The 24,338-nt window shown below is 45.8% G+C and overlaps 1 protein-coding gene across 4 annotated transcripts in view; it reads right to left on the bottom strand.

Annotated features, from left to right (window-relative positions):
* SMAD2 (SMAD family member 2) overlaps positions 1-24,338 on the bottom strand; it is a 276,483-nt gene that overhangs the window by 44,853 nt on the left and 207,292 nt on the right. For 3 of the 4 annotated variants that reach the window (XM_033934858.1, XM_033934853.1, XM_033934866.1), the window contains 2 exons: positions 11,835-11,888; positions 602-814 (listed from right to left, as the gene is read on the bottom strand). In XM_033934858.1, the coding sequence (XP_033790749.1) occupies positions 602-814; positions 11,835-11,888 (267 nt within the window). The remainder of the gene's footprint in view (positions 1-601; positions 815-11,834; positions 11,889-24,338) is intronic. The other variant, XM_033934870.1, reaches the window with a different exon arrangement.

Here is a 24,338-nt window from a genome sequence, read left to right as displayed (position 1 = left end):
CTTTTAAGAGTTATAGAAGGTAGACTGGGGCTATTAGGTTAAGGATGGCACGTTATATGCTGAGAATTTTCTTTAATGGATTTTCTTGGTTAAGTTTTATTTTAAGTGATTATTGATGGGTTAATTATGTAAATTGCTTAGGTGTTAAGCGGGTAATATAAATTAGAAATAAATAAATGAAATATCTATCCATTCTATGTGTCAGTTGGCCTGCAGCAACACCACTGACTGTCCTCTCACAAGCAGCAACTCAATAGTCACACATCGGTTACATTCAATGTGTGGGGGCCAAATCATGAACTTAATTTAATTTAACTTGACATTGAGGTTTTTATACGAGAATGTGTTAATGCAGTCAGTTTTAGTTTTATGTTTTCAAATTATATCCATTGAGTATTTCAATTACTGTTGCTTTCTGTAGAAATTTTTATTTATGGGAAAGATACCAATGCAGCACATGGTATATAGCCTGGGAATCAACTTGGTACAACTTATAAAATAGTGTTGAGACTGGTCACTCCAACCATATCCTTCTTTATATATACTCCCCATAATGAACTCATTAAGACCAGAGAAGTCTTGAAAGATAAACACATTGTACCTATATGTCGTCTTGTCATCTCCACTGTAGCGTTTCTGTTGACATTGGAGAGCAAACCTAGACAAAATCTCTCTGAATTTGAAGGATCAGTAAAACCATCTACTGTAAGTGAAGGTTGCGATGCGTGGAAGGTTTCACCCACTCTCTGATTCAATTCATAATATGCTATTGAGCACCAAAATGCAGGTTCAGAATAAGTAACAGGCTGTAGATCTAATAAAAAAAAATTAATCTTATTATAATATACTGTGCGTATAAAGCTCAAATCATGGAAAGTATGTACTGTCAAGTATGTCTATATGAACCTTATACTTATTGATGAGTATTAATGAGCTGGCTAGCTAGAGAGCATACTTACTTACCTGTAAGCAGGTGTTCTCCAAGGACAGCACGCATATATTCTCACAAAAGACAAGATGTGATAGTAGTAAAGATAGCAATGTAAACAACAATATTAGCAATTCACTTCTTAGCAATGCAACAGGAAGTGAGAATATAGAAAAAAATGAGATTGCCACTGAAAGGTAGGTGGAAAGCAATAATCACAAACGCTCACAGTCTAAGCAACAAAATTCATGATCTACAAGCTCTGAGGAAAGAGGCAGACTTGAATCTCATTGCTGTTGGAGAGACATGATTCAGCAATTCCAATGGATGTGATGCAAACATACCGGGTTATAATCTTTATAGGAAGGTCAAAAAGCAGAGTAGCAGCTCTCTAAGTAGAGACCAATACCCAAGCGACTAAAATGCAAGGAGACTGGGATATGGGTTCCTTTGAAAAGAGAAGATGAGTTGCCTACAGATCTCCAACTCAATTGCAGCAAATTGATAAAGATCTGGTTGCAAATATCCCAAAATTGGTAAAGAAAGGAGAGGTGCTGTTGGATACAAACGGGAAAGTTTCATCTGTGGAATCAGTAAGAAGTAGAGATCATGGATGCCTTTCAAGGGGCTCTGCTCAAATGGTGACAGAACCTACGAGGGAAAAAGAGATACTGGATCTGGTGCTCACAAATAGGAAAAGTGTTTCTAATGTCCAAGTGGGTGCCCATCTGGGAATTAGCGATCAAATGGTTTGGTTTGATATACAGTCAAACCTCAGTTTGCGAGTAATGCGGTTTATAAGTGTTTGCAAGACGAGCAAAACATTTTTGCAAATTGTGACTCGCAAAACGAGCATTGACTCGATTTGCAAGTCCCCCCACATGAGAACCAGCATTGCCCCCCCTCACAAACACCTGCCCCCCCGTGCGTGAACCGGCATCCCCCGCCCGCCCAAACTGAAGGCTTACTCCCCCAATCTGGCACCAACCCACAAGAGGTGCCGGTGCCCGAAGATCCTGCCTCTTCCCGGACTGGGCCTTGAGCATCTGCGAATGCTCAACGCCTTCTGGCTCCTGCCTCTCTCCGAAACGGTGGGGGGAGGGGGTGAAGTGCTCACTGCGGGCATGGGGACAAGGCAATCCACCGCCCCGTGGAATGGTGAATGGTCTTGTCCCTGCAGTTAAGGGAGGGAACACGCGTGGTCACAGATCACGCGCAGCCCCCTCCCTCCTTCCTACCTACCAGCCGAATCTCTCTCCCTCCCTCCCCCTTACCTTTGCGGCGCATTAGTTTCCAAAGTAACTTGCTCAAGCCAACCGAGCCTGCCTGCAGTCGTGTGTGTCTGTGGGCGGAAGCTTCTCCTATGACGCAAAATCTGGTTGCGTCAGAAGATAAGCTTCCGCCCACTGACGCACACGACTGCAAGCAGGTTCCGGAGGCTAACAAGTTACTCTAGAAAGTAACTTATAATGTGCCGCGAAGGTAAGGGGGAGGGAGGGAGATTCTCAGGCCGCACAAGGGGTGCTGAAGGGTGGTGTGGTGGCGAGAGGAAAGGGTGCTGGTGGAAAAGAAAGGAACAGACGCTGAAAGGAAATGGGGAACAGAGAGTGGGGAGAAGACCCTGAAGGGAAAAAAAATGGGGAAGACAGAGTGGGGAGAAGACGCTGAAGGGAAATGGGGAACAGAGAGTGGGGAGAAGATGCTGAAAGGGAAGAAGACAAATGCCAGACTATGGGGGAGCGGAGGGAAGAAGATGGGTGCCAGACCAATTGGGGGGGGCGTGAAGGGAGAGGTACAGTAACAGAGCAAATGAAAGACGCAGAGAGAAGACAGACAGTGGATGGAAGGAATTGAATGAGAAGATGAGGAAAGCAGAAACCAGACAACAAAGGTAGAAAACAAATTTTCTATTTATTTATTTATTTGCTTTAGGATAAAGTAGTATACCGTATTTTCACGCATATAACGCGCGCGTTATACGCGTTTTTACCTACCGCGCATACCCCTCGCGCGTTATATGCGTGAGCGCGGTATACGAAAGTTTTAAAACATAGTTCCCACCCCGCCCGACGCCCGATTCACCCCCCCAGCAGGACCACTCGCACCCCCACCCCGAACGACCACTCGCACGCGCTCCCACCCGCACCCGCATCCACGATCGGAGCAAGAGGGAGCCCAAGCCCTCTTGCCCGGCCGACTCCCCGACGTCCGATACATCCCCCCCCCCGGCAGGACCACTCGCACCCCCACCCCGAACGACCGCTCGCACGCGCTCCCACCCGCACCCGCATCCACGATCGGAGCAAGAGGGAGCCCAAGCCCTCTTGCCCGGCCGACTCCCCGACGTCCGATACATCCCCCCCCCCCCGGCAGGACCACTCGCACCCCCACCCCGAAGGACCGCCGACTTCCCGACAATATCGGGCCAGAAGGGAGCCCAAACCCTCCTGGCCACGGCGACCCCCTAACCCCACCCCGCACTACATTACGGGCAGGAGGGATCCCAGGCCCTCCTGCCCTCGACGCAAACCCCCCTCCCCCCCAACGACCGTCCCCCCCAAGAACCTCCGACCGCCCCCCAGCCGACCCGCGATCCCCCTGGCGACCCCCACGACCCCCCCACCCCTCTTCCCCGTACCTTTGGTAGTTGGCCAGACAGACGGGAGCCAAACCCGCCTGTCCGGCAGGCAGCCAACGAAGGAATGAGGCCGGATTGGCCCATCCATCCTAAAGCTCCGCCTACTGGTGGGGCCTAAGGCGCGTGGGCCAATCAGAATAGGCCCTGGAGCCTTAGGTCCCACCTGGGGGCGCGGCCTGAGGCACATGGGCCCAACCCGACCATGTGCCTCAGGCCGCGCCCCCAGGTGGGACCTAAGGCTCCAGGGCCTATTCTGATTGGCCCACGCGCCTAAGGCCCCACCAGTAGGCGGAGCTTTAGGATGGATGGGCCAATCCGGCCTCATTCCTTCGTTGGCTGCCTGCCGGACAGGCGGGTTTGGCTCCCGTCTGTCCGGCCAACTACCAAAGGTACGGGGAAGGGGGGTGGGGAGGTCGTGGGGGTCGCCAGGGGGGTCGCGGGTCGGCTGGGGGGGCGGTCGGAGGTTCTTGGGGGGGGGGCGGTCGTTGGGGGGAGGAGGGTTTGCGTCGAGGGCAGGAGGGCCTGGGATCCCTCCTGCCCGTAATGTAGTGCGGGGTGGGGTTAGGGGGTCGCCGTGGCCAGGAGGATTTGGGCTCCCTCCTGGCCCGATATTGTTGGGGAATCGGCGGTCCTTCGGGGGGAGGGATGTATCGGACGTCGGGGGGGGGGGCATCAGGCTTTCAGGATGGGGACAGACCTTCAAGGGGGGACAGTGCACGGAAGTCAGGGGGGGTGAACGGAGAGTCGGGACAGCGCACGGAAAGTCAGGGCGGGCGAAAGGAGCGTCGGGCAGCATGCGCGGTATACCCGTGAGCGCGGTATACCAAAGTTTTTGTACATATCATCGTGATTTCTGCGCGCTATACCCGTGTGCGCGTTTTATACGGGTGCGCGTTATTTGCGTGAAAATACGGTATTAGTTGTGTTGATAAAAATTTATAAACAAAGCTCTTTCTCTAGTTCAGCAGCCAGAACTTTGATTTATAAGGAAGGAATAAGCTAAATATTGCAGTACTGAGGCTTGTATGGATACTGCAGAGATAGTAGTTGCGGGATGGGGCGGGGACAGGGCGGTGACAATTTTTTCCCCGTGTTATTCTCTAGCTGAAAGGTGCAATAAAAATAAATAAAAATAAGAGAAAAAGGAAACCAAAATAATTCTCCAAAGTAGTAGAGGAGAAAATATAGGCAAGAGAGTTAGAAAGGAATACGGAATGAAATTGAAGGAAGCCTTCAGAGAGATACGTCTGGCAAAAGCTCAAGTGGAAGAGCAAATGGCTAGAAATGTAAAAAAGGAAGATAAAAATGTTTTCAGGTATATTAGTGAAAGGAGGCAGACAAAAAAAATGGAATTGCAAGACTGAAAGAAGCTATGAACCGTTATGTGGAGAGTGATGAGGAAAAATATTTCTGTTCTGTGTTCATGGATGAAAATTCTGGAAAAGGACTGCTATTGGTTTGGCAAAGTTACACATAAGAATGGAGTGGATACTGCACCGTTCATGGAAGAAAAGTGTTTTATGAGCAATTTGAAAAACTGAAGGTGGACAAAGCCATGGGACCTGACAGGATCTCAGAGAGCTTCTGGCAAGTCCTCTTAAAAATTTGTCCAATAAATCCTTGGAGACAGAAGTGGTTCTATAGGATTAGAGAAGAGTGAGGATCTGAAAGCAAATATAAGAATAGCCTTACTGGGTCAGACCAATGGTCCATCAAGCCCAGTAGACTGTTCTCATGGTGGCCAATCCAGGTCCCTAGTACCTGGCCAAAACCCAAGGAGTGCAACATTCCATACTACTGATCCAGAGCAAGCAGTGGCTTCTTCCATGTCTTTCTCAGTATGACAAGGTGGTGACTCTAGCCAGAAGGATGCTTGGCTGTATAGAAAGGTGTAACCAGCAGGTGCTGTTGATGCCCCTGCACAGGTCGTTAGTGAGGTCCCATTTGGGAGTATTGTGTTCCATTTTGGAGACTGTATCTGGCAAAGGATATAAGAAGACTTGAAGCGGTCAAGTGAAAGGTGACAAAAATGGTAGGGGGTTTGCCCCAAAAGTCATACAAGAAGAGACTGGAAGACCTGAATATGATACAAAACTATGTCGGGCAGTTGGGTCACAAAAAGAAAGTGAAGATCTCCAGAAGGATCTAAATCAGCTGGAGGAATGGGCGGAAAAGTGGCAAATGAGGTTTAACATAGACAAATGCAAGGTGATGCACCTGGGTAAGAAAAATAAGGAACATGAATATAAAATGTTAGGTGTAACATTGGCCAAATCTGATCAAGAAAGGGACCTGGGGGTACTGATAGACAGGAACCTGAAGCCGTCGGCTCAATGTGCGGCGGCGGCAAAGAAAGCAAACAGAATGTTAGGTATGATAAAGAAGGGGATCACGAGTAGATCGGCGGCCATTATAATGCTGCTTTACAGAGCAATGGTCAGACCACACTTGGAGTACTGTGTCCAACACTGATCTCCATAACTAAAAAAGGATATAACCCTGCTGGAAAGGGTGCAGAGGCGAGCCACGAAGCTAGTAAAAGGTATGGAAAATTTGAGCTACAAAGAACGACTCGAAGGACTGGGACTGTTCACCCTCGGGAGGAGGAGACTGCGAGGAGATATGATTGAGACTTATAAAATACTGAATGGATTCGATAAAATTGAGCAAGAAACACCGTTGTTCACATTGTCAAAAGTGACACAGACAAGAGGTCATGGGGCAGCAGGCTCAGGACAAATGTCAGGAAATTCTATTTCACACAGCGAGTGGTGAACGCTTGGAATGCTCTCCCAGAGGAGGTGGTGACGGAGACTACCATTCTGGGTTTCAAGCATGAGTTGGATGCACACCTCCTTGCAAATCACATTGAGGGATATGGGTAATCAGGGTCTCCATCTGGGAGCACCTGGCTTGGCCTATGCGTGTGCGGGTCGCCAAAATAGATGGACCTAAAGTCTGATCAGGTGAAGGCGTTTCTAGTTAGTATTGGGGTTCAAGAAGGAATTGGGCAACTTTCTGAAGAAAAGGGGATAGAAGAGTACGGATAGAGGACTACTACACAGGTCCTGGACCTGATGGGCCTCCGCGTGTGCGGACTGCTGGGCATGATGGACCTCTGGTCTGACCCAGCGGAGGCAATGCTTATGTGCTTATATTCTCAAGGGGACAGGAGGGATGAGGAGATATAATAAAGACATTTAAATACTTGAAAGGTATTAATATAGAACAAATCTTTTCCAGAGAGGGGAAAATGGTAAAACTAGAAGGCATGAATTGGGGGCACGGGGTGGAAGACTTAGGAGTAATGTTAGAAAATTCTTTATTATGAAAGGATAGTTGATGCCTGGAATACCCTCCCGAGGGAGGTGATGGAGAAGAAAACAGTGATGGAACTCAAAAAAGCGTGTGATGAACACAAGCTATCTCTAATCAGAAAACAGGTATAAATTGAAGAACCAAGGCCAATACTGGTCAGACTTGCATGGTCTGGAAACTGGAATGACGAGTAAGGTGATTAAATTTGCAGATGACACTAAACCGTTCAAGGTTGTTAAAACGCATGCGGATTGTGAAAAATTACAGGCAGACCTTAGGAAATTGGAAGGCTGGGCATCCAAGTGGCAAATGAAATTTAATGTGGATAAATGCAAAATGATGCACATTGGGAAGAATAACCTGAATCACAGTTACCGGATGCTAGGGTCCACCATAAGGGTTAGTGCCAAGAAAAGGATCTGGGTGTCATTGTAGACAATACGATGAAACCTTCTGCCCAATGTGCGGTGGCGGTCAAAAAAACAAAGATGCTAGGAATTATTAAACAAGAGATGGTTAACAAGAACAAGAATGTTATAATGCCCCTGTATAGCTCTATGGTGTGACCTCATCTGGAGTATTGTGTTCAATTCTGGTCTCCTTATCTCAAGAAAGATATAGCGGCACTAGAAAAGTTTCAAAGAAGAGCGACCAAGGTGATAAAGGGGATGGAACTCTACTCATGTGAGGAAAGACTAAAAACGTTAGGGCTCTTCAGCTTGGAAAGCAGACGGCTGAGGGGAGATATGATTGAAGTCTACAAAATCCTTAGTGGAGTAGAACAGGTACAAGTGGATCAATTTTTCTAAATGAGGTCTCACCAGAGTCTTATACAGGGGCATCAATAACTTTTTTTCCTACTGGCTATTCCTCTCCGTATGCACCCAAGCATCCTTCTAGCTTTTGAAATCACCTTTTCAACCTGTTTGGCCACCTTAAGGTAATCACATACTATAATTCCCAAGTCCCACTTCTTTTTTCATGCATAAAAGTTCTTCACCACCTAAACTATATTGTTCCCTCGGGTTTCTGCAGCCCAAATGCATGACATTGCATTTCATAGTATTAAATCATGGCTGCCAAATTTCAGACCATTTCTCAAGCTTCGCTAGGTTCTTCCTCACGGTTTCCACATCAGAGGTGTCTACTCTACAAAGTTTTAAGTGGTTGCAATTGAAGCATGCTATTCAGGTGGGGTTCCCTGAATGGAAATCTTTAAATGATCATTACAGCTTAGAATTCTTATGTTTCCAGGCAAATTTTCTGGGTCATCAGGCCGCAAAGTGGTATAAAATTATATCTAATTATTTGAATAAGAAGCCTAAAAATGGATTAAGAGATATTTGGAGCATTGAGATTAAGCATCAAATTAATGCATCTCAATGGCCACGTATTTGGTCTTGGAGAATTAAAGGTACGATGTCAGCATCTATTAGGCAAACATGGTTCTTTTTGTTGCATAGAGCATTCTGGACCCCTACTAGATTACAAAAATTAGATTGCTCTAAGTCTAATAGATGCTGGCATTGTAAAATTGAAATTGGAACTTTAGACCATCTTTTATTTTATTGTCCATGTATTCAGGCATTTTGGATATCAATATGGGATCAAGTCAATATATTGATGGAAAATCATGTAGCATTATCCTACGACACAGTGATTTTTGGAATGTGTATGAGGGCCAAAAGTCAAATATCTGCAGCAAACAACAAATTATTGATGATTCTTACTGGAGTGGGAATTCAACAAATAACGACTAATTGGAAAGACTGTTCTAGATTGAATTGTAGTTTTTGGTGGAACTCAGTTTGTCATATGTACAAGATGGAAAGATTTCTTGCAGTACAAAGGGGGTATTTTAAAAGGTTTCAAGAGGTGTGGAGGCCATTAATTGATTATTATAATGATTAAGATTTATTCCTTTTCCTTAGAGGATAATTTATAAAAATATGGGTGGGGTGGGGGGGATAAGATAATTTAGTTAGCTAACGGTATATTTCAACTGATTAATGGATATAAGAAACATGGTATATAGGTATGAATAGAAAAAGAAAGAGGGTAAATTTATTGGAAATATGTTGTTATGAAATATAAGGGGATATATGTACTATGATGAGATATATATTGTTGTGCATCACTTTGTATAATAAAATGAATAAAGAGTTTGAGGAAGAAAGGGTGGGGGGAGGGACAGATTTAATGTAAGATTAATTGTATTATGAAAGAGAGATGTATAAGTATGTATAAGTTTGGACGAAATATATTGTTGATATGGGAAGGGATGGGAGGTGGATGGGGGGTATTAAAACATGTATAATAATATTGTTTAAGAATGTCAAGTGAGTTATGTGAATTAATTGTAATAATATTGTACACTTGTTGAAAGAAATAAAAAGGAATAAAGAATAAAAAAAAAAAAAAAAGAGGTGTCTACTCTATTGCATATTTTGCATCATCCACAAACAGACAAATCTTATCAGCCAGCCAGCCAATGCATGTTTGGACAGGGACACATGTTTATGCTTCTTAGCCTTCTTACGAGGTTCTCCCCCAAAGATGAAGAGGTGGAATGGATCATCGATGCCATCACAGTGCCGGTGTCGATTTTGGAATAGCTCAGGGTTGAGTGTTGGCGTTGACCTCCAGCCACTGTCGATGTACCCGAAGTTGAACCAAAAAGTTTCTTGTACTGCAACTTCCTGGCTTTAAGCAACTTCTACAAATGAGAGCAGAGAATGCAGGAAATGTCTCGATAATCAGGACCTAGGCACTGGACACGCCAATTATTTGGGTCGGTACCTGAAACGGCCCTGTGACATTGAGGACACTGTTTGAAGCCAATAGGAGCCATGAACATTGATGGAAAATCTGCCGACATAAGTCCAAAGGACTCTTTGGTACAGGGAGGTCGAGTAGATGGAAAACTGGAAAAAACATTGATGCTCCTGGTGTGAAAACAGGCTGAAAAGAGCCCAAAGGTTGAAAAGACGAAGTTGAGGGAAAAAAGAAATCAACATTTTAAAAACTAAATCAAGGAGAAAGTAAAGAAATAGAAAAATATTACTGATATGTAAAAAAAAAAAAAAAAATTAAAAGGGAAGGCACAAAAATACAAGTAGTTTGAGGTGCTAGAGCAGTGTTTCCCAATCCTGTCCTTGAGGACCCCCAGCCAGTCAGGTTTTCGGGATAGCCCTAATGAATATACATGAGAGAAATTTGCATATAATGGAAGTGACAGGCACACAAATCTGCTCTATGCAAATTCATTAGGGATATCCCAAAAACCTGACTGTCTGGGAGTCTTCCGGACAAGGTTGGGAATCACTGTGCTAGAGAGACTAAATCATAGCTTCTCAGCTCTGTGAAAAACAAGTCTCGTGAGCTCACATTGGGCAAAAAGGCACCAGCACATGCATGGTATGGGCAATCTTAAAGTTTTAAAGTGACAGTACACTTCATGTAAGAATATAATGCCTGCTTGTCCTTGGAGAAATACTAAAATATTTGGTAGTTATAATTTATTTCATCCTCATCTCAATGACTACAAGCATCTACCAGGAAGATGCCCCAAACTCCTAGAGACAAACCAAAGCTATACGACATCTCATTCAACAGGATTTTTCTCATTTCCACAATGCATCTCCTCCCACTCCCTGTTCTCAATCTTCACTATTTTACTACTACTATTTCTAAAGCAGTGTTTCTCAACCTTTTCAAGCTAAGTACCCCCTAAGCCGAAAACCCCCCACCCAAACTCCGCCCCATAATAATAGTACTAATTGTAATGCAATTTCTTCCATCCATTTTTCATATAAATAAAATATAATCTTAATACATAATGGCAACCACAAAATAAAGCAAAACACAAAGAACACTATACACAGAGAAAATGTTAATCATCATTTATATTAGGTTTTTTTTTTGTTTTTTTCTTAAAGAGGTCAGGCAGATGACTGTAAAATATGCAATGTCACCTCAGTAACAACTATAGAAAAATAGACAAATATAGTGCAAAATATAGACAGCAGATATAAATTCTGAAAACTGATACATTTTAATCACTAAATTAAAAATAAAATCATTTTCCTACCTTTGTTGTCTGGTGATTTCATGAGTCTCTGGTTGCACTTCCTTCTGACTGTGCATCCAATAATTTTCTTTCTGCTTCCTCTCCTCCAGATCTCAATCCATTCCCCAACTAACATCTCTCTCTGTCCCTCCATGAGTCCAACTTTTTCTTCCTCTCTCCCTGCCTGCCCCCCCCCCCCACTGAAGCCACCGCCGCCGATTTATCCCTGCCTCTCCACCCCCTCGAAGCTGACCCTGCCACACTTCATACCCCCAACTTTTTCTTCCTCCCTTCCCCTGCTGAAGCCACCCCACCTATTCCTCCCTGCCCAACCCCCCCCAAGCAGCTCCATTCCCACTCCCGCAGCAACAGGGACGGGCCAGGAACGTGCAGCAACTGCATGCGACCAGCCCACAAGCCTCCCCCCCCCCCACCGGATGTCAATTCTGACGTTGGAGAGAAGGTTCCGGGCCAGCCAGGCAGCAACTGGCTGGGCCAAAACCTTCTCTCCGATGTCAGAATTGATGTCGAGGGGAAGGCTTATGGACTGGTCGCCTGCAGTCTCTGCACGCGCCTATTTTGTCCCTGTTGCTGCTGCGGCAGTGGGGGTGGGAATGGATAGTGTCATGTGGCAGGGTCAGCTTCAGGGTGGGACAGGGAAAAATTCCAGGCGGCAGCCGGCCCGCCTACCCCGCTGGCTGAGAAACACTGTGCTAGAGCACTACCAGACATACGAAGTGCTGTACACAATCATGACGGAGACAGCCTCTGCTCAAATGAGCACACAAATAATCAATCAAGACAAAGAGGATGCCAGGGTAAGGGTTATAGTTTGAAGTGGATGGTTAATAATTTTAATATGATTTTCTTGAATAACTTACCCAAGCTATGATTAACTGGAGAAAGGGTACTAGGAGAAAGCTCTGCAGGAGAACCTACACAAAATACAGATTTATCAACATGGGAGAAATAGGGTGAAAAATTATTCAGTTATTCTAATTCTTTTTACTAATATTCAAAACACAAGATTCATCAAATTAATGAACATCAATGCTCTATTCACAAGGAAATTCACAATGAAAAGGGAAAGATGCATCAACTTTTACTAAGAATTTTCATACTGGATCGAAGCATGTCCAAAAAATCTAGTACAGTAGGATCCCAATAAGTAGACAGATTCCTTGCTTTCTTCAAGTCTACTTTGTTGGTAACCATGTTCAACCCTCTCTAACACTCTCAAATTTTTTCAGGATCTCGCTGTCTATCTTGCAGAAGCAGCACTCTTAAGCCTGGGCTAACCTGGGCTAACATAAGATACAAATGGACCTTATCGTTTGAGTAGCTTGTCACCTTTAATGGTGTATACACCAGAGTGTCAACTCTGTAGGAAGCCCGGGAACTCCTGTGGGGAGAAGGCACTGAGGTTCCAGATAAAGGATGAAGATATTTTGGCATGGAATGTTCAGCAACGCCTTGCGGGCTTCAGGTGGCAGAATGTGGAGCATGGGGCCCATGCACTGGCTGTGTCCTCAACTTCAAGATTGGCTGCGGGGCCTATCTGACTGGGACTCGTTTTTCTTGCGATGTCTCTGCTGTGTACCATGTTTTCCATGCAGAGCTTTTTGGACTTTCTTGATTTGTTTCTGGGAATCATGATTTACTCTCCTTTGGGGGGAGGGGATTGTTGATTGCAGAGTGTGGTTGCCTGTATGCATGGTTGGTGTTTTTGAGGGATGGGGGGGTGGCAGTTCTTATTAATGGTTGTGATGGTGCCCCTGTCCTTGGGGTTGATGATTTCTGGGAGGGGAGTGGATATGTCAGTCTGGGTTTGTGTATGTTTTTGGGGACTCCTTTGATTGGAAGTGGGGGATATTGGGGTGACTGAATGGTTTGTTGTGGGGCTTTTTTGGCAAAGTATGGTTGGGAGGGCTGGAGAGTGTGTATTTTTTGCGGGGATTCTGTAGGGGTAGTATTTTTGGCTGTGTTATGGGCGCTGGAAGAAGATTACTTCTTTTCAACCTGGTGGGAGAGTGTTTGGCTCCCACTGTTTGGTACTGGGTTGGGGTGGTGGACTTGGGGGGATGAAATGAGGGATTTGGGTTTTTAGGAAGGAGTTGACATTGTTTCTTTGACTTTGAAAATGGCAGGGAATGATATTAGGATATTGTTTTATAATGCCTATGGGCTTAATTCTCCCAGCAAACGCTCTGCTCTTTATCGGGAGCTAGTGTGTATCCGGGCATCTGTATATACAGTTCAGGAGACCCACCTCCTGTGAACACATGAGCATTAACTGAGGAATTCCAGGTTTCTTATCTCCTATTGGGCTTCTCGAGTTGGATCTTCCAAGAAGGATGGGGTAGTTATTGTCCTTGCATAGGGATTGAAGATGGAGGTGCAGAGGGTGGTGCATGATCTGCAGGGGAGGTCTCTCATCTTGGGGGTTCTTCTTAATGAAACTTTATATTCTCTAGTTAATATGTATGTTCCTAACGAGGGTCAGGGAGCCTTTCTTCAAGCACTGCTGCCCATTATCCTCCATCGTAGTGAGGGGTCTCTTATAGTGAGGGAAGATTGTAATTTGACGGTAGCCCCTTCTTTGGATAATTCAAGGAGGAAAGGGAGCTAAGGGAAAAGGGATAGCACTTTTTCAGGCCTTCCTGCACACCTTACATGTAGAAGATGAGGGTGTCAGGTCAAAAGCGCGCCGGGACAAAGGTGCGCCCAGACAATTGAGCGCAGCGCGGAGGCACGCGCCGCTCTAAATTACTGTTTTTAGGGCTCCGACGGGGGGGTGTTGGGGGGAAACCCCCCCACTTTACTTAATAGACATTGTGCCGCATTATGGGGGCGTTGTGGGGGGTTTGGGGGTTGTAACCCCCCACATTTTACTGAAAACTTAACTTTTTCCCTGTTTTTAGGGAAAAAGTTAAGTTTACAGTAAAATGTGGAGGGTTACAACCCCCCCAAACCTCCATAACGCCGGCGCGATGTCTATTAAGTAAAGTGGGGGGGTTCCCCCTCACGCCCTCCCATCAGAGCCCTAAAAACAGTAATTTAGAGCGGCGCGCGCCTCCGCGCTGCGCTCAATTGTCCGGGCGCGCCTTTGTCTTTCGCGCTGGTCTATGAACCGAAGATGGGTGGAGATGGTTACATCCTTGGGTTCGAGATTATACACATTTTTCTAGTGCTCATGGGTCTTATTCCTGTATCGATTCTTTTGGTTGATTGTAGTCTGCTACAGAGGGTCGTTGAGGCCTGTATTGAACCAATTACCTGGTCCAATCATGCTCCAGTTTTGCTCCGGGTCCCAGCACTGTCAGGGATGGAAATTCTGGACGCTTAATGATAGTTTGTTGGATGATTCAAGGGGTTGCTTACGGGACTATTTAGACCTGAATGTTGGAAGAGAGGCTTCCCTGAAGTGGTTTGGGAAGGTTTGAAAGAGACTCTGCGGAGACATATAATCACGCTGGCATCCTCTCAAACGTCAGCAGTGAGTGGAGGAGACCTGTTTGATAGATGCTCTGGAGGGTATTCATAAACGACAACCCTGGTTCTTCAATGATTACAGGCTATGCAGCAGGAGTTGGAGTGTTATACCTTGGAGCGTATGAAGTTCCATCTACTGTTAGTACAACAGTACTAAGGCCAGCTGTCTGGTGGCTCAATTATGAGTGTCTCGTAAGCAGAACAATGTTCTTTCTATTCGTGGAGAGTTGAGTGAGGAAATGAGGAGCGATGAAACTATTAGGGCGGGCTTTGTTGTCTATTATCAGCTTTATACCCCAGAATTGGCCCCTGATGCGGCTTAGATAGTGAACTACAGTATATCCAGTCTGTCCACTTGGGGACAATCAATGAGTCGGATGCTCAGCGGCATGATCACCCTATTACCTTAATTGAGACCTGTCATGCGCTTAAGTCTATGAAGGTGGGGAAATCATATGGGTTAGATGAAGTTCTACAAATGCTTTCACAATCTTATCCTATCTCCCCTGCTCCACCTTTTCAATACCTGGCAGTCAATTACCCTTTTCCACATGCCTAGCGGGTATTACAGTCCTCCCTAAAGAAGGGAAGGATCCCAAACTCTGTTCTTCTTACCCGCTGATTACTTTATTGGGGGTGGATACAAAAAACTTCACTTGGGTTTTGGTGGATCATATGATGAGCTGGGTCCTACATTTAATCCATTCTGATCAATCTACATTTATTGCTGGGAGGCAGGTTGGAGATAATGTTCAGCGGGTGATAATGGAGCGGGTCTTACTATATTTCTTTCCATTGATGCTTAAAAGGCCTTTGATCGGGTCTCCTGGCCCTTTCAGTTCAAGGTGTTGGAGTATATAGGGCTGGGACTTCCTTTGTGGGTGTGAATTAGGATACTATATATGAATCCTTTGAGGTGCATAAAGGTGAATGGTAGCTATTCTGCCCCATTCGTCCTGTCTTGTGGTACTAGACAGGGCTGCCCTCTTTCACCCACCTTGTTTGCTTTGGTTACTGAACCGCCAGCGCAGCACGTTTGTGCAAATGTGGGTATCCAAGAGATCCAGACTGTTTCTGGGGAATGCAAGTTGAGTCTGTTCGCGGATGATATTTTATTTACCATTCAGGATGCAGTACCTTTATTGACAGCTATACTGGGGGAATGATTATGGTGATGTTTTGGGTTTTAAAGCTAATTTAAATAAATCTTAGCTGTTAAATGTAAACCTGCCAGATGCAGCTTGTGACGAAATGTGTGCACTTTCCCCTTTTCGTTAGGTAACTTCTATGTTACTTGGGGATTTATTTTTGGGCCCTTGGGTACCGATCTCTATGATTTGAACTATACTCTCTTAATTTATTTCACCTTTGGCACTACTGATTTTATTTAGTTGAGTCAATTGTGGGCTACAGGATGCAGATGGAAGGTATTAGAATGGCTTGGGTTATTTTTGAAGAATCAGCGATTTTAAATAAGAGGAAATCAGGTTACTAACTAAAAATGTCTTACTGGCACCAATCTACACAGCTATCTTTTAAACAAATTATTTTTGCCAAGTTAGTGTGTATTCTCAATCTACATACATAGGCAGATATTTAAACCTTTATTAGAGCATAATGTTCTCTTCAAGAAATACTATAAACATATTGAATACTTGCACTGTCTATTAACTAGGGCTGCACACTAATCATGGTTAATGACACAGCCCACTTTCTGCCACCTGCCCAACCACATGGTCATCAGTCTGGCATCCCTTCTACACATATGGGGGGAGCTCAAAGACCTGCCCCTCTCCAATACACTGCTGGGTATGCCCCAATTTTAATCACTTTTAAAATTTTAATAGAAATGTAGCACTAGGACTACCAAAACTTCAAGAAATGCAACATTCTAATGGAAGATTTGGTTCTTATCCTTGCTAATCTATCTTGTAAACAGGAACATTAGGTCTTGATCAACAGTTATTTACCCTCCCCTACTGTGAAGTCTGTAGAAAGCCTATTTTACATATTCTTCAGCTTCTCCTTTCTCACTCTGGGCTATGCTAAATTTCCTCAGTCTGTATCAAAGCAGCATTGCGCGGACGGTTTCAATGACTTGTCTACAAGTACTCCCAAGTCTCTTTCCTGGGGGCTCTCTCCGAGTATAGCACAGGACATCCTGTATTCGTGCATATGATTCTATTACAAACATGCATCACCTTGCACTTATCCACGTTGAACCTCATTTGCCATTTTGTGGCCCATTCCTCGAGCGTATTTATGTCTCTTTGTAGGTCTTCGCAATCTTCCTGTGTCCTCACTACTTTGAATAACTTTGTATCATCTGCAAATTTAATCACGTTGCTCGTCGTGCCAATTTCTAGGTCGTTTATAAATACAGTCAAACCTCGGTTTGCGAGTAACCCGGATTGCGAGTGTTTTGCAAGACGATCAAAAAACATTCTCGCAAACCCCTCTCCCCCCCCCCGCTCGAACCAGCATCCCCCACCTGAACAACTTGAAACTTACCCCCCTTCTGGCACCGGCACGCAGCCCACAGGACGTGCCAGTGCCACTTGAAGAACTTCCTGCCTCTGCCGAGCCTTGAGCATGCATCTGCGCATGCTCAAGGCCTTCTAATTCTCCCTCTCGCAGATGCACACTCAAGGCCCGGCAGAGGCAGGAAGTTCTTCAAGCGGCACCGGCACGTCCTGTGGGCTGCGTGCTGGTGCCAGACGGGGGGTAAGTTTCATGTTGTTCGGGTGGGGGATGCCGTTAAGCGCGGGGGGGGGGGGGAAGGAAGAAACATAGAAAATGACGGCAGAAAAGGGCTATAGCCCACCAAGTCTGCCCATTCCAAATATCCGCCCCCCTGATTTCACTCCCTTAGAGATCCCATGTGAATATCCCATTTTCTCTTAAAATCTGACATGCTGCTGGCCTCAATCACCTGCAGTGGGAGTTTGTTCCAATGATCCACCACTCTTTCGGTGAAGAAGTATTTTCTGGAGTCGCTATGAAACTTCCCTCCCCTGATTTTCAGCGGATGCCCTATGGTGGTCAAGGGTCCCATGAGGTCGAAGATATCTTCTTCCGACTCGATACGGCCCGTGATGTACTTAAATGTTTCAATCATGTCTCCCCTCTCTCTTCGATTCTCAAGTGAGTACAGTCGCAGTTTATTTAGTCTTTCTTCATACGTGAGATCCTTGAGCCCCAAGACCATCCTAGTGGCCATTTGCTGAACCGACTCGATTCTCAGCACATCTTTCTGGTAGTGTGGTCTCCAGAATTGAACACAATACTCTAAATGAGGCCTCACCATGGATCTGTACAGCGGCATCATGACTTCAGGTTTCCTGCTGACAAAACCTCTACGGATACAACCCATCATTTGCCTTGCCCTGGAGGAAGCCTTCTCCACTTGATTGGCTGCCTTCATGTCCTCACTAATGATCACCCCTAGATCACGTTCCGTCGTGGTCCTGGCTAAGGTCTTGCCACTTAGTACGTAGGTTCTGTGCGGGTTTCTCTTACCCAGGTGCATTACCTTACACTTTTTAGCATTGAAGCCTAGCTGCCAAGTTGCTGACCACCGTTCCAGCAGCAGTAGGTCCTGCGTCATATTATCAGGCAAAATGCTTTTACCTACTATGTTGCAAAGTTTGGCGTCGTCAGCGAACAGCGATACCCTTCCTCTAAGTCCTTGGGTCATATCTCTTATGAATAAGTTGAACAGAATTGGGCCCAAGACCGAGCCCTGTGGCATTCCACTGATCACGTCTGACGTTTTGGATGGGGTACCGTTTACCACCACCCTCTGAAGTCTACCGCTCAGCCAATCCTCAACCCATGTAGTTAGAGTGTCCCCTAATCCTATCGATTTCAGCTTGTTCAATAACCTTCGGTGTGGGACGCTATCAAAATAACAGCTTATATACTGCAATACCGTGAGGTTCTATGCGGTTTACAAAGATTAAGCAAAGGTACAAATTGATTGACTTTAAGAGGGGAGGAAGAAAGAGGGTTAATAGGACAGGAAATCCATTTTTGAGGAGAGAGTGATCAATAGAACAAGTTAATCGCTATAGAGGGGAGAGAGAAGAGAGGATCAGTTGTCTAGATACTTTAGGAACAGGTGTGTTTTCAGACGTTTCCTAAATTCCTCATAAGTATTGGGCGAAAGCAATTGTACTAGGTCTTTACCCCATGATGCTGCTTGGTGCGAGAGAAGATGTTCATGGTGTTTTTTCAGTTTACAACCTCTCACTGGGGGGGAAACGAAGTTGGAATGTGAGCTTCTCTTGTGTCTGTTGGCTGAGAAGACGAAAAGGTCAGTTATATATTTAGGGTCAATTCCGTGTAGTGCTTTGAAGCAGAAGCAGGCAAATTTAAACTTTACGCGCGCCTCCATTGGCAGCCAATGCAGCTGCCGGTAGTAGGGTGTCACGTGGTCAAACTTCCTCAGCCCAAAGATCAGTTTGACCGCTGCATTTTGTGTCAATTGTAAACACTGCATGTTCTTTTGGGAAATTGCTAAATAGGCGATGTTACAGTAGACAAGTAGACTCAGTACGAGGGATTGGACTAGGGTTCTGAATGCCGCTGTATCGAAATAAGCTTTAATGGATCTGAGTTTCCAGAGAGTGAAAAATCCCTTTCTGATCAAGGAGTCCACCTGGTCTCTCATGGTTAGGCACTGACCCAAAGTTACACCTAGTATCTTTATGGTAGGTTGGATAGGGTAATTGAGATTATTGATACATAGTGGTGATTTGGTGTCAAGCGGATGTGGCGAAGCTACAAAGAAAGTTGTCTTTTCTGAATTAAGTTTGAGCCTAAAGGTTGTCATCCAGTGCTCCATCACATTTATGGCTTCTGAAGCTTTAGGAATAGTTTCAGAGATAGAATTAACGAATGGGATGATGATCGTAAAATCATCTGCATAACTAAATAGTTTTATCCCTAACTGGGTTAGCTGCGTGCCTATTGAGGACATGTAGACGTTGAAGAGCAATGGAGATAGCGGAGACCTTGGTGGCACACCGGATGGATTGCTCCAGGTATCTGAAAGTTCATAATTAAAACGTACTTGATAAGTGCGGGACATAAGGAAGCCACGGAACCAATTCAGCACCTCGTCCCTGATACCAATGGCGTCTAGGCATTGCAGCAGTTTCCCGTGGTCTACTAGATCAAAGGCAGAACTCATATTGAATTGCATAACCAGGGCATTAAGGCCCTTACTAAACAGTAGGCGCAGATTGTCTAAAATAGCCGCAATTACTGTCTCAGTACTGAATAACGGTCTAAAACCGGATTGAGTTTCATGTAGGAGAGAGAACTGATCCAGATAATCCATCAGTTGGGTGTGTACCAATCTCTCCATAATATACTATATCCAGTGACTCTCCGGCATCCAGTTGTCTAGTAACCCAGTCAAAAAAGCTAATTAGATTAGATTGGCAGGATCTGCCTTGGGTGAATCCGTGTTGGTGGGGATCACGTAGGTTTTCCTTGTCTAGGATTGTATCAAGATTCCGTTTGATCAGTGTTTCCATGAGCTTGCACACTATAGACGCGAGACTCACTGGCCTGTAGTTTGCCGTCTCTGTCCTGCAGCCCTTTTTGTGGAGTGGGATAACGTTGGCGGTTTTCCAGTCCAAGGGGACTCTTCCTGTGCGTAGGGAGAGGTTGAAAAGAACAGATAATGGTTCTGCCAGGACTTCACTCAACTCCCTGAGCACCCTGGGGTGTAGGTTGTCCGGTCCCATGGCTTTGTTTACTTTGAGTCTTGATAGTTCGTAGTAGATGCTACTGGGCGTAAACTCAAAATCATGAAACGGGTCTTTCTGGCTGTCTCCCGTCTGAAGCTGTGGACCAGCACCGGCGCCTCACAGGTGAAGACTGAGCAGAAGTATTTGTTTAGTAATTCTGCCTTGGCAGAATCTGATTCTACAAAGTTACCGTCTGATTGCTTCAGGCGTTCTATCCCATCTGGCCTCAGGGGGGGGGGGGGGGAAGAAACATATCAAGCGAGTTTCCATTATTTCCTATGGGGAAACTCGCTTTGATATATGAGTATTTTGGTTTACGAGCATGCTTCTGGAACGAATTATGCTCGTAAACCAAGGTTCCACTGTATGTTGAAGAGCACAGGCCTAAGTACCGAACCCTACGTCACTCCACTCGTGACGCTTTTCCATACAATCACACCCAACTCCCGCTCTTCTGTCATGCACATAAGTTATTCACCCCCTGCTCCCTCTGGTTGTTGCAGCCCAAATACATGGCCTTGCATTTCTTAGCATTAAATTTTAGCTGCCAAATTTCAAACTATTCTTCAAGCATCAACAGGTCTTTCTTCATGTTATTCACACCAGCTGGCGGTATCTACTCGATTGCAGATTTTGGTATCATCCGCAAAGAGGCAAATCTTACCCAACCCTTCAGCAATATTGTTTATAAAAATGTTAAAAAGAACAGGCCCAAGAACAGAACCTTGAGGCACACCACTGGTAACATTCCTTTCCTCAGAGCAATCTCCACTGATCACTATCCTCTGTCACCTTCCATTCAACCAGTTCCTGATGCAGCCTGTCACTTTGGGACCCATCCCATCCCATCCCAATGGCACTCAGTTTATTTATTAGACATCTGTGTGGAATACTGTCAAAGGCTGGCTTATCTTTAACTGAAGAACCAAGCAGCCTTTTTGTTACTGGCTGATGCCATGAGATTGAACATCAGTCGCCCCCAGTGCTGTACAATGTTGTCTAAGGCCTCCTGAGACAGGGAACACACCACTCTTCTGGATCCAACGTCTTGATATTTCAGGAAATCCACTTGTACATTGTCCACTCCTGTTACATATGCTGCCAAGAGAGCCTATAGATGGGCCTCAGCCCACTGGAACAGCATTTGAGCCTCCAATCTTAGCAGTGCACTCCTGATGTCTCCCTGCTGGTTGACGTAGGCTACCACTGTGGCATTGTCTGAAGAGAGACCACCTTGTCCTTCAAGATGCTCTCTAGTGCCCGAAGGGCTAGCCTGATTGCTCTCAGTTCCAAGTGGCTGATGGACCAACTTCTGCAAGAGTGACCACCAGCCTTGCAACGGGTGCCCTTGGTAAAGGACTCTCCAGCTGGAAAGGCTGGCATCTGCTGTCAAGATCTCCCACATGGATATTTTATTAAGTATTTATAGACTACTTCTAGCCTAAGTGGTTTACATTCAGGTACTCAAGAATGTCTCCCTAACTGTCCTGGTGGGCTCACAATCTGGCTAATGTACCAGAGACAAAGGAGTGTTAGTGACTTGCCCAGGGTCACAAGGAGCATGCTGGGCTTGAATCTGCAACCTCATGGTGCTGAGACTGTAGCCGTAACCACTAGGCAACCCCGCCACTCTGATGTGTACAGGCATTTTCCAGGATATAGTCCAGGCTGCGCAGAGCTGTGTTTGTCCGAGACAGAGCTAAGTCCAGCACATCCAACTGCGAGAAACATCGGGACAGCAACATCTCCCTTTAGAGGGTGTAAACGCACTCTCACCCACAGCATATCTATCCTTGCCACCATGGATCCTAGCAACTGAAGATAATACTATGCCGTCAGAGCTCGCCTATCCTTTACTGGCAGAATCTGACACCTGAGCTTTGTCCTCTGCGCTTCCAGAAAAAAGACCCTGTTCCGATCTGTATCTGACAGGAATCCCATTTATTCAAAGGACTGTGTCAGAACCAAGTGACTTTCTGAAGTTTATCACCCAGCCTGCAGAAGCTGGACCACTTGGACCATCACTGCTTTTCCTTCTGCCTCAGCAGTGTCCTTAATTAGCCAATTATCCAGGTAAGGGTGTACCTTTATCCCCCACCTTGCAGAGGTGCACAGCTACCATGACCATTATCTTGGTGTAGCTAGTCCAAACAGAAGAGCATAGAACTAGGGATGACATTCTAGTACATGGAACCTCAGGAACTTTGTGAGTCAGGAAGATAGGAATATTCAGATAAGCCTCCATCAGATCTAGGGAGGGAAGGAATTCCCCTGGCGCTACCAATGCAACGACCAACTGGACCATTTCCATATGGAAGCGAGGAATCTTGAGGGCTACATTGACTGACTTCAGATCCAGGATCAATTTCCAGTCTTCCGAGTCTTTAGGCCAGATTAAGTATATTGAGTATCTGCCCGAGTCCCATTCGCCTTCTGGTACGGCCTCAATTGCTCCTAGATCTCTCAGCCTCTATACCATTGCCAGAGCTCTGGCTGCTTTGTCCAGCTTTTTTACAGGATAATTTACAGAGACCCAGAAGGGGTTGAAAGAATTCTAGCTTGTACCCCCTTCCAAATGACATCCAGCAGTCTGAAGAGATCTGCATCCACACATGCAAAAGCTCTGCCAGTCTTCCCCCTCCCCACCCCCCCAAGAAGGGAAGACTACAGGGCTGGTGTCATTGTTGCTTTTGGGGGGCTGCAGTTGAGCAGGATCTGGACGCCTGGCGCTCCTGAACCTCTGTTTTGGTTTCTGGGAAGCTGACACTCCTAAATACTGTCAAAAACGCCTTGAGCCATGAAAATTTCCCTGACTGGACCCTCGTGGGGCCCATGGTCTGCTGTCCAGTAAGTACTTTGGCTTATGATCCACTGCACTGGCTATCAGATTGTAGAAACTCTTGCCAAAGAGCAATTGCCCTTTAACAGGGTGTTTGCTCAATGTCTCCTTAGAGCAGTATATCGCAAACTGTGTGCCCCGGCAGATTCCAGGTGTGCTGCGAGAAGCCGGCGAGGAGAAGAGGTGCTGGCTGTTTACATGACATGTCTCATGGTGAGAGGCACATCCTGTAGTCAGTCAGCTGGTACTTGTGCCTCTCCTCCTCGCCAGAATCTCTGCTCCTTCTTCTCACCTCTCCTTCTGCAGCATACCACACCAGTGGTAACAAGATGCTCAGGGCCTCTGCTGGAAGACATCTGCGCATGCGCGCAATGCCATTTCATCAACGTCCGCGCATTCCCAGATGCCTTACAGCCGCGAGACTAGTATGCTGCACCTTAAAAAGTTTGTAACACACTAACAGAAGCTGAAATATCCCGCTCATTACCTGATCCAGAGCATTCTGCGTGCAGAGATGACATGTTGAGAACTTATTCAAGGTCATATAGCGCTTTTGCTATGTAATCAATCCCCACCAGAAGGAACTGGAGGTCACTGCTGTCGTCTAAGTTTCCTGCCTGGCTGATCTTTGTATGGCATCCTCAGGCAACAAATGACACCGCTGCTGATGCTTTTAGGCCTAGTGCCGCAGCCTCAAATTGTCTCTTAATGACAAAGTCCAGTCTGCGGTCTTGGGAGTCCTTCAGATGCACTCCACCTTCACTGGGAAGGGAGATAAGTTAACTTGCACCACTAGTGAATCCACCTTAGGCATATTAAACAGCTGCTAGAACTTGGCATACATTGGGTAGACCTTTGTCATAGACTTGGCTACCCTCAGGGATCTCCCACTTGGTAATGTCTGGATTCAAGGGAAAGCATGTCATCTGCCCCTTTGTAGTACTCATGAGCAAACACTGTGTGGCAGAGGTCTAGAGTGGCCCCAGCTTTAATTCCTGGAGGGATCCTGTAGTGACTACCTGCAGAGCAGATGGCTTGAACAGCCTGTGTAGCGTCAGGTCCTCTCCAAGTCCAGGACTGCCATTTGATCGTGGACTAGACCATCAATCTGAAATACTGAATCTCCAAGCAGAGAGGATCCCGAATGAGAAAGCAGAGCCATCTTCATCCAAATGCTGTGCTGCCTGGGATCCCGGTACTTGAGTATGGCTTAGACTAGGACTCTGCACCCTTCATGGGAAGAAGCCCAGGCACCAATCTCATCGAGACGCCCCCCCCCCCCACCCCCAAAGGGG

Source organism: Geotrypetes seraphini, chromosome 1 (genome assembly GCF_902459505.1).
Source record: "Geotrypetes seraphini chromosome 1, aGeoSer1.1, whole genome shotgun sequence".
Lineage (NCBI taxonomy): Eukaryota > Metazoa > Chordata > Amphibia > Gymnophiona > Dermophiidae > Geotrypetes > Geotrypetes seraphini.
The sequence above is the reverse complement of the archived record's forward strand: the minus strand, read 5'-3'. Positions and strand labels throughout refer to the sequence as shown.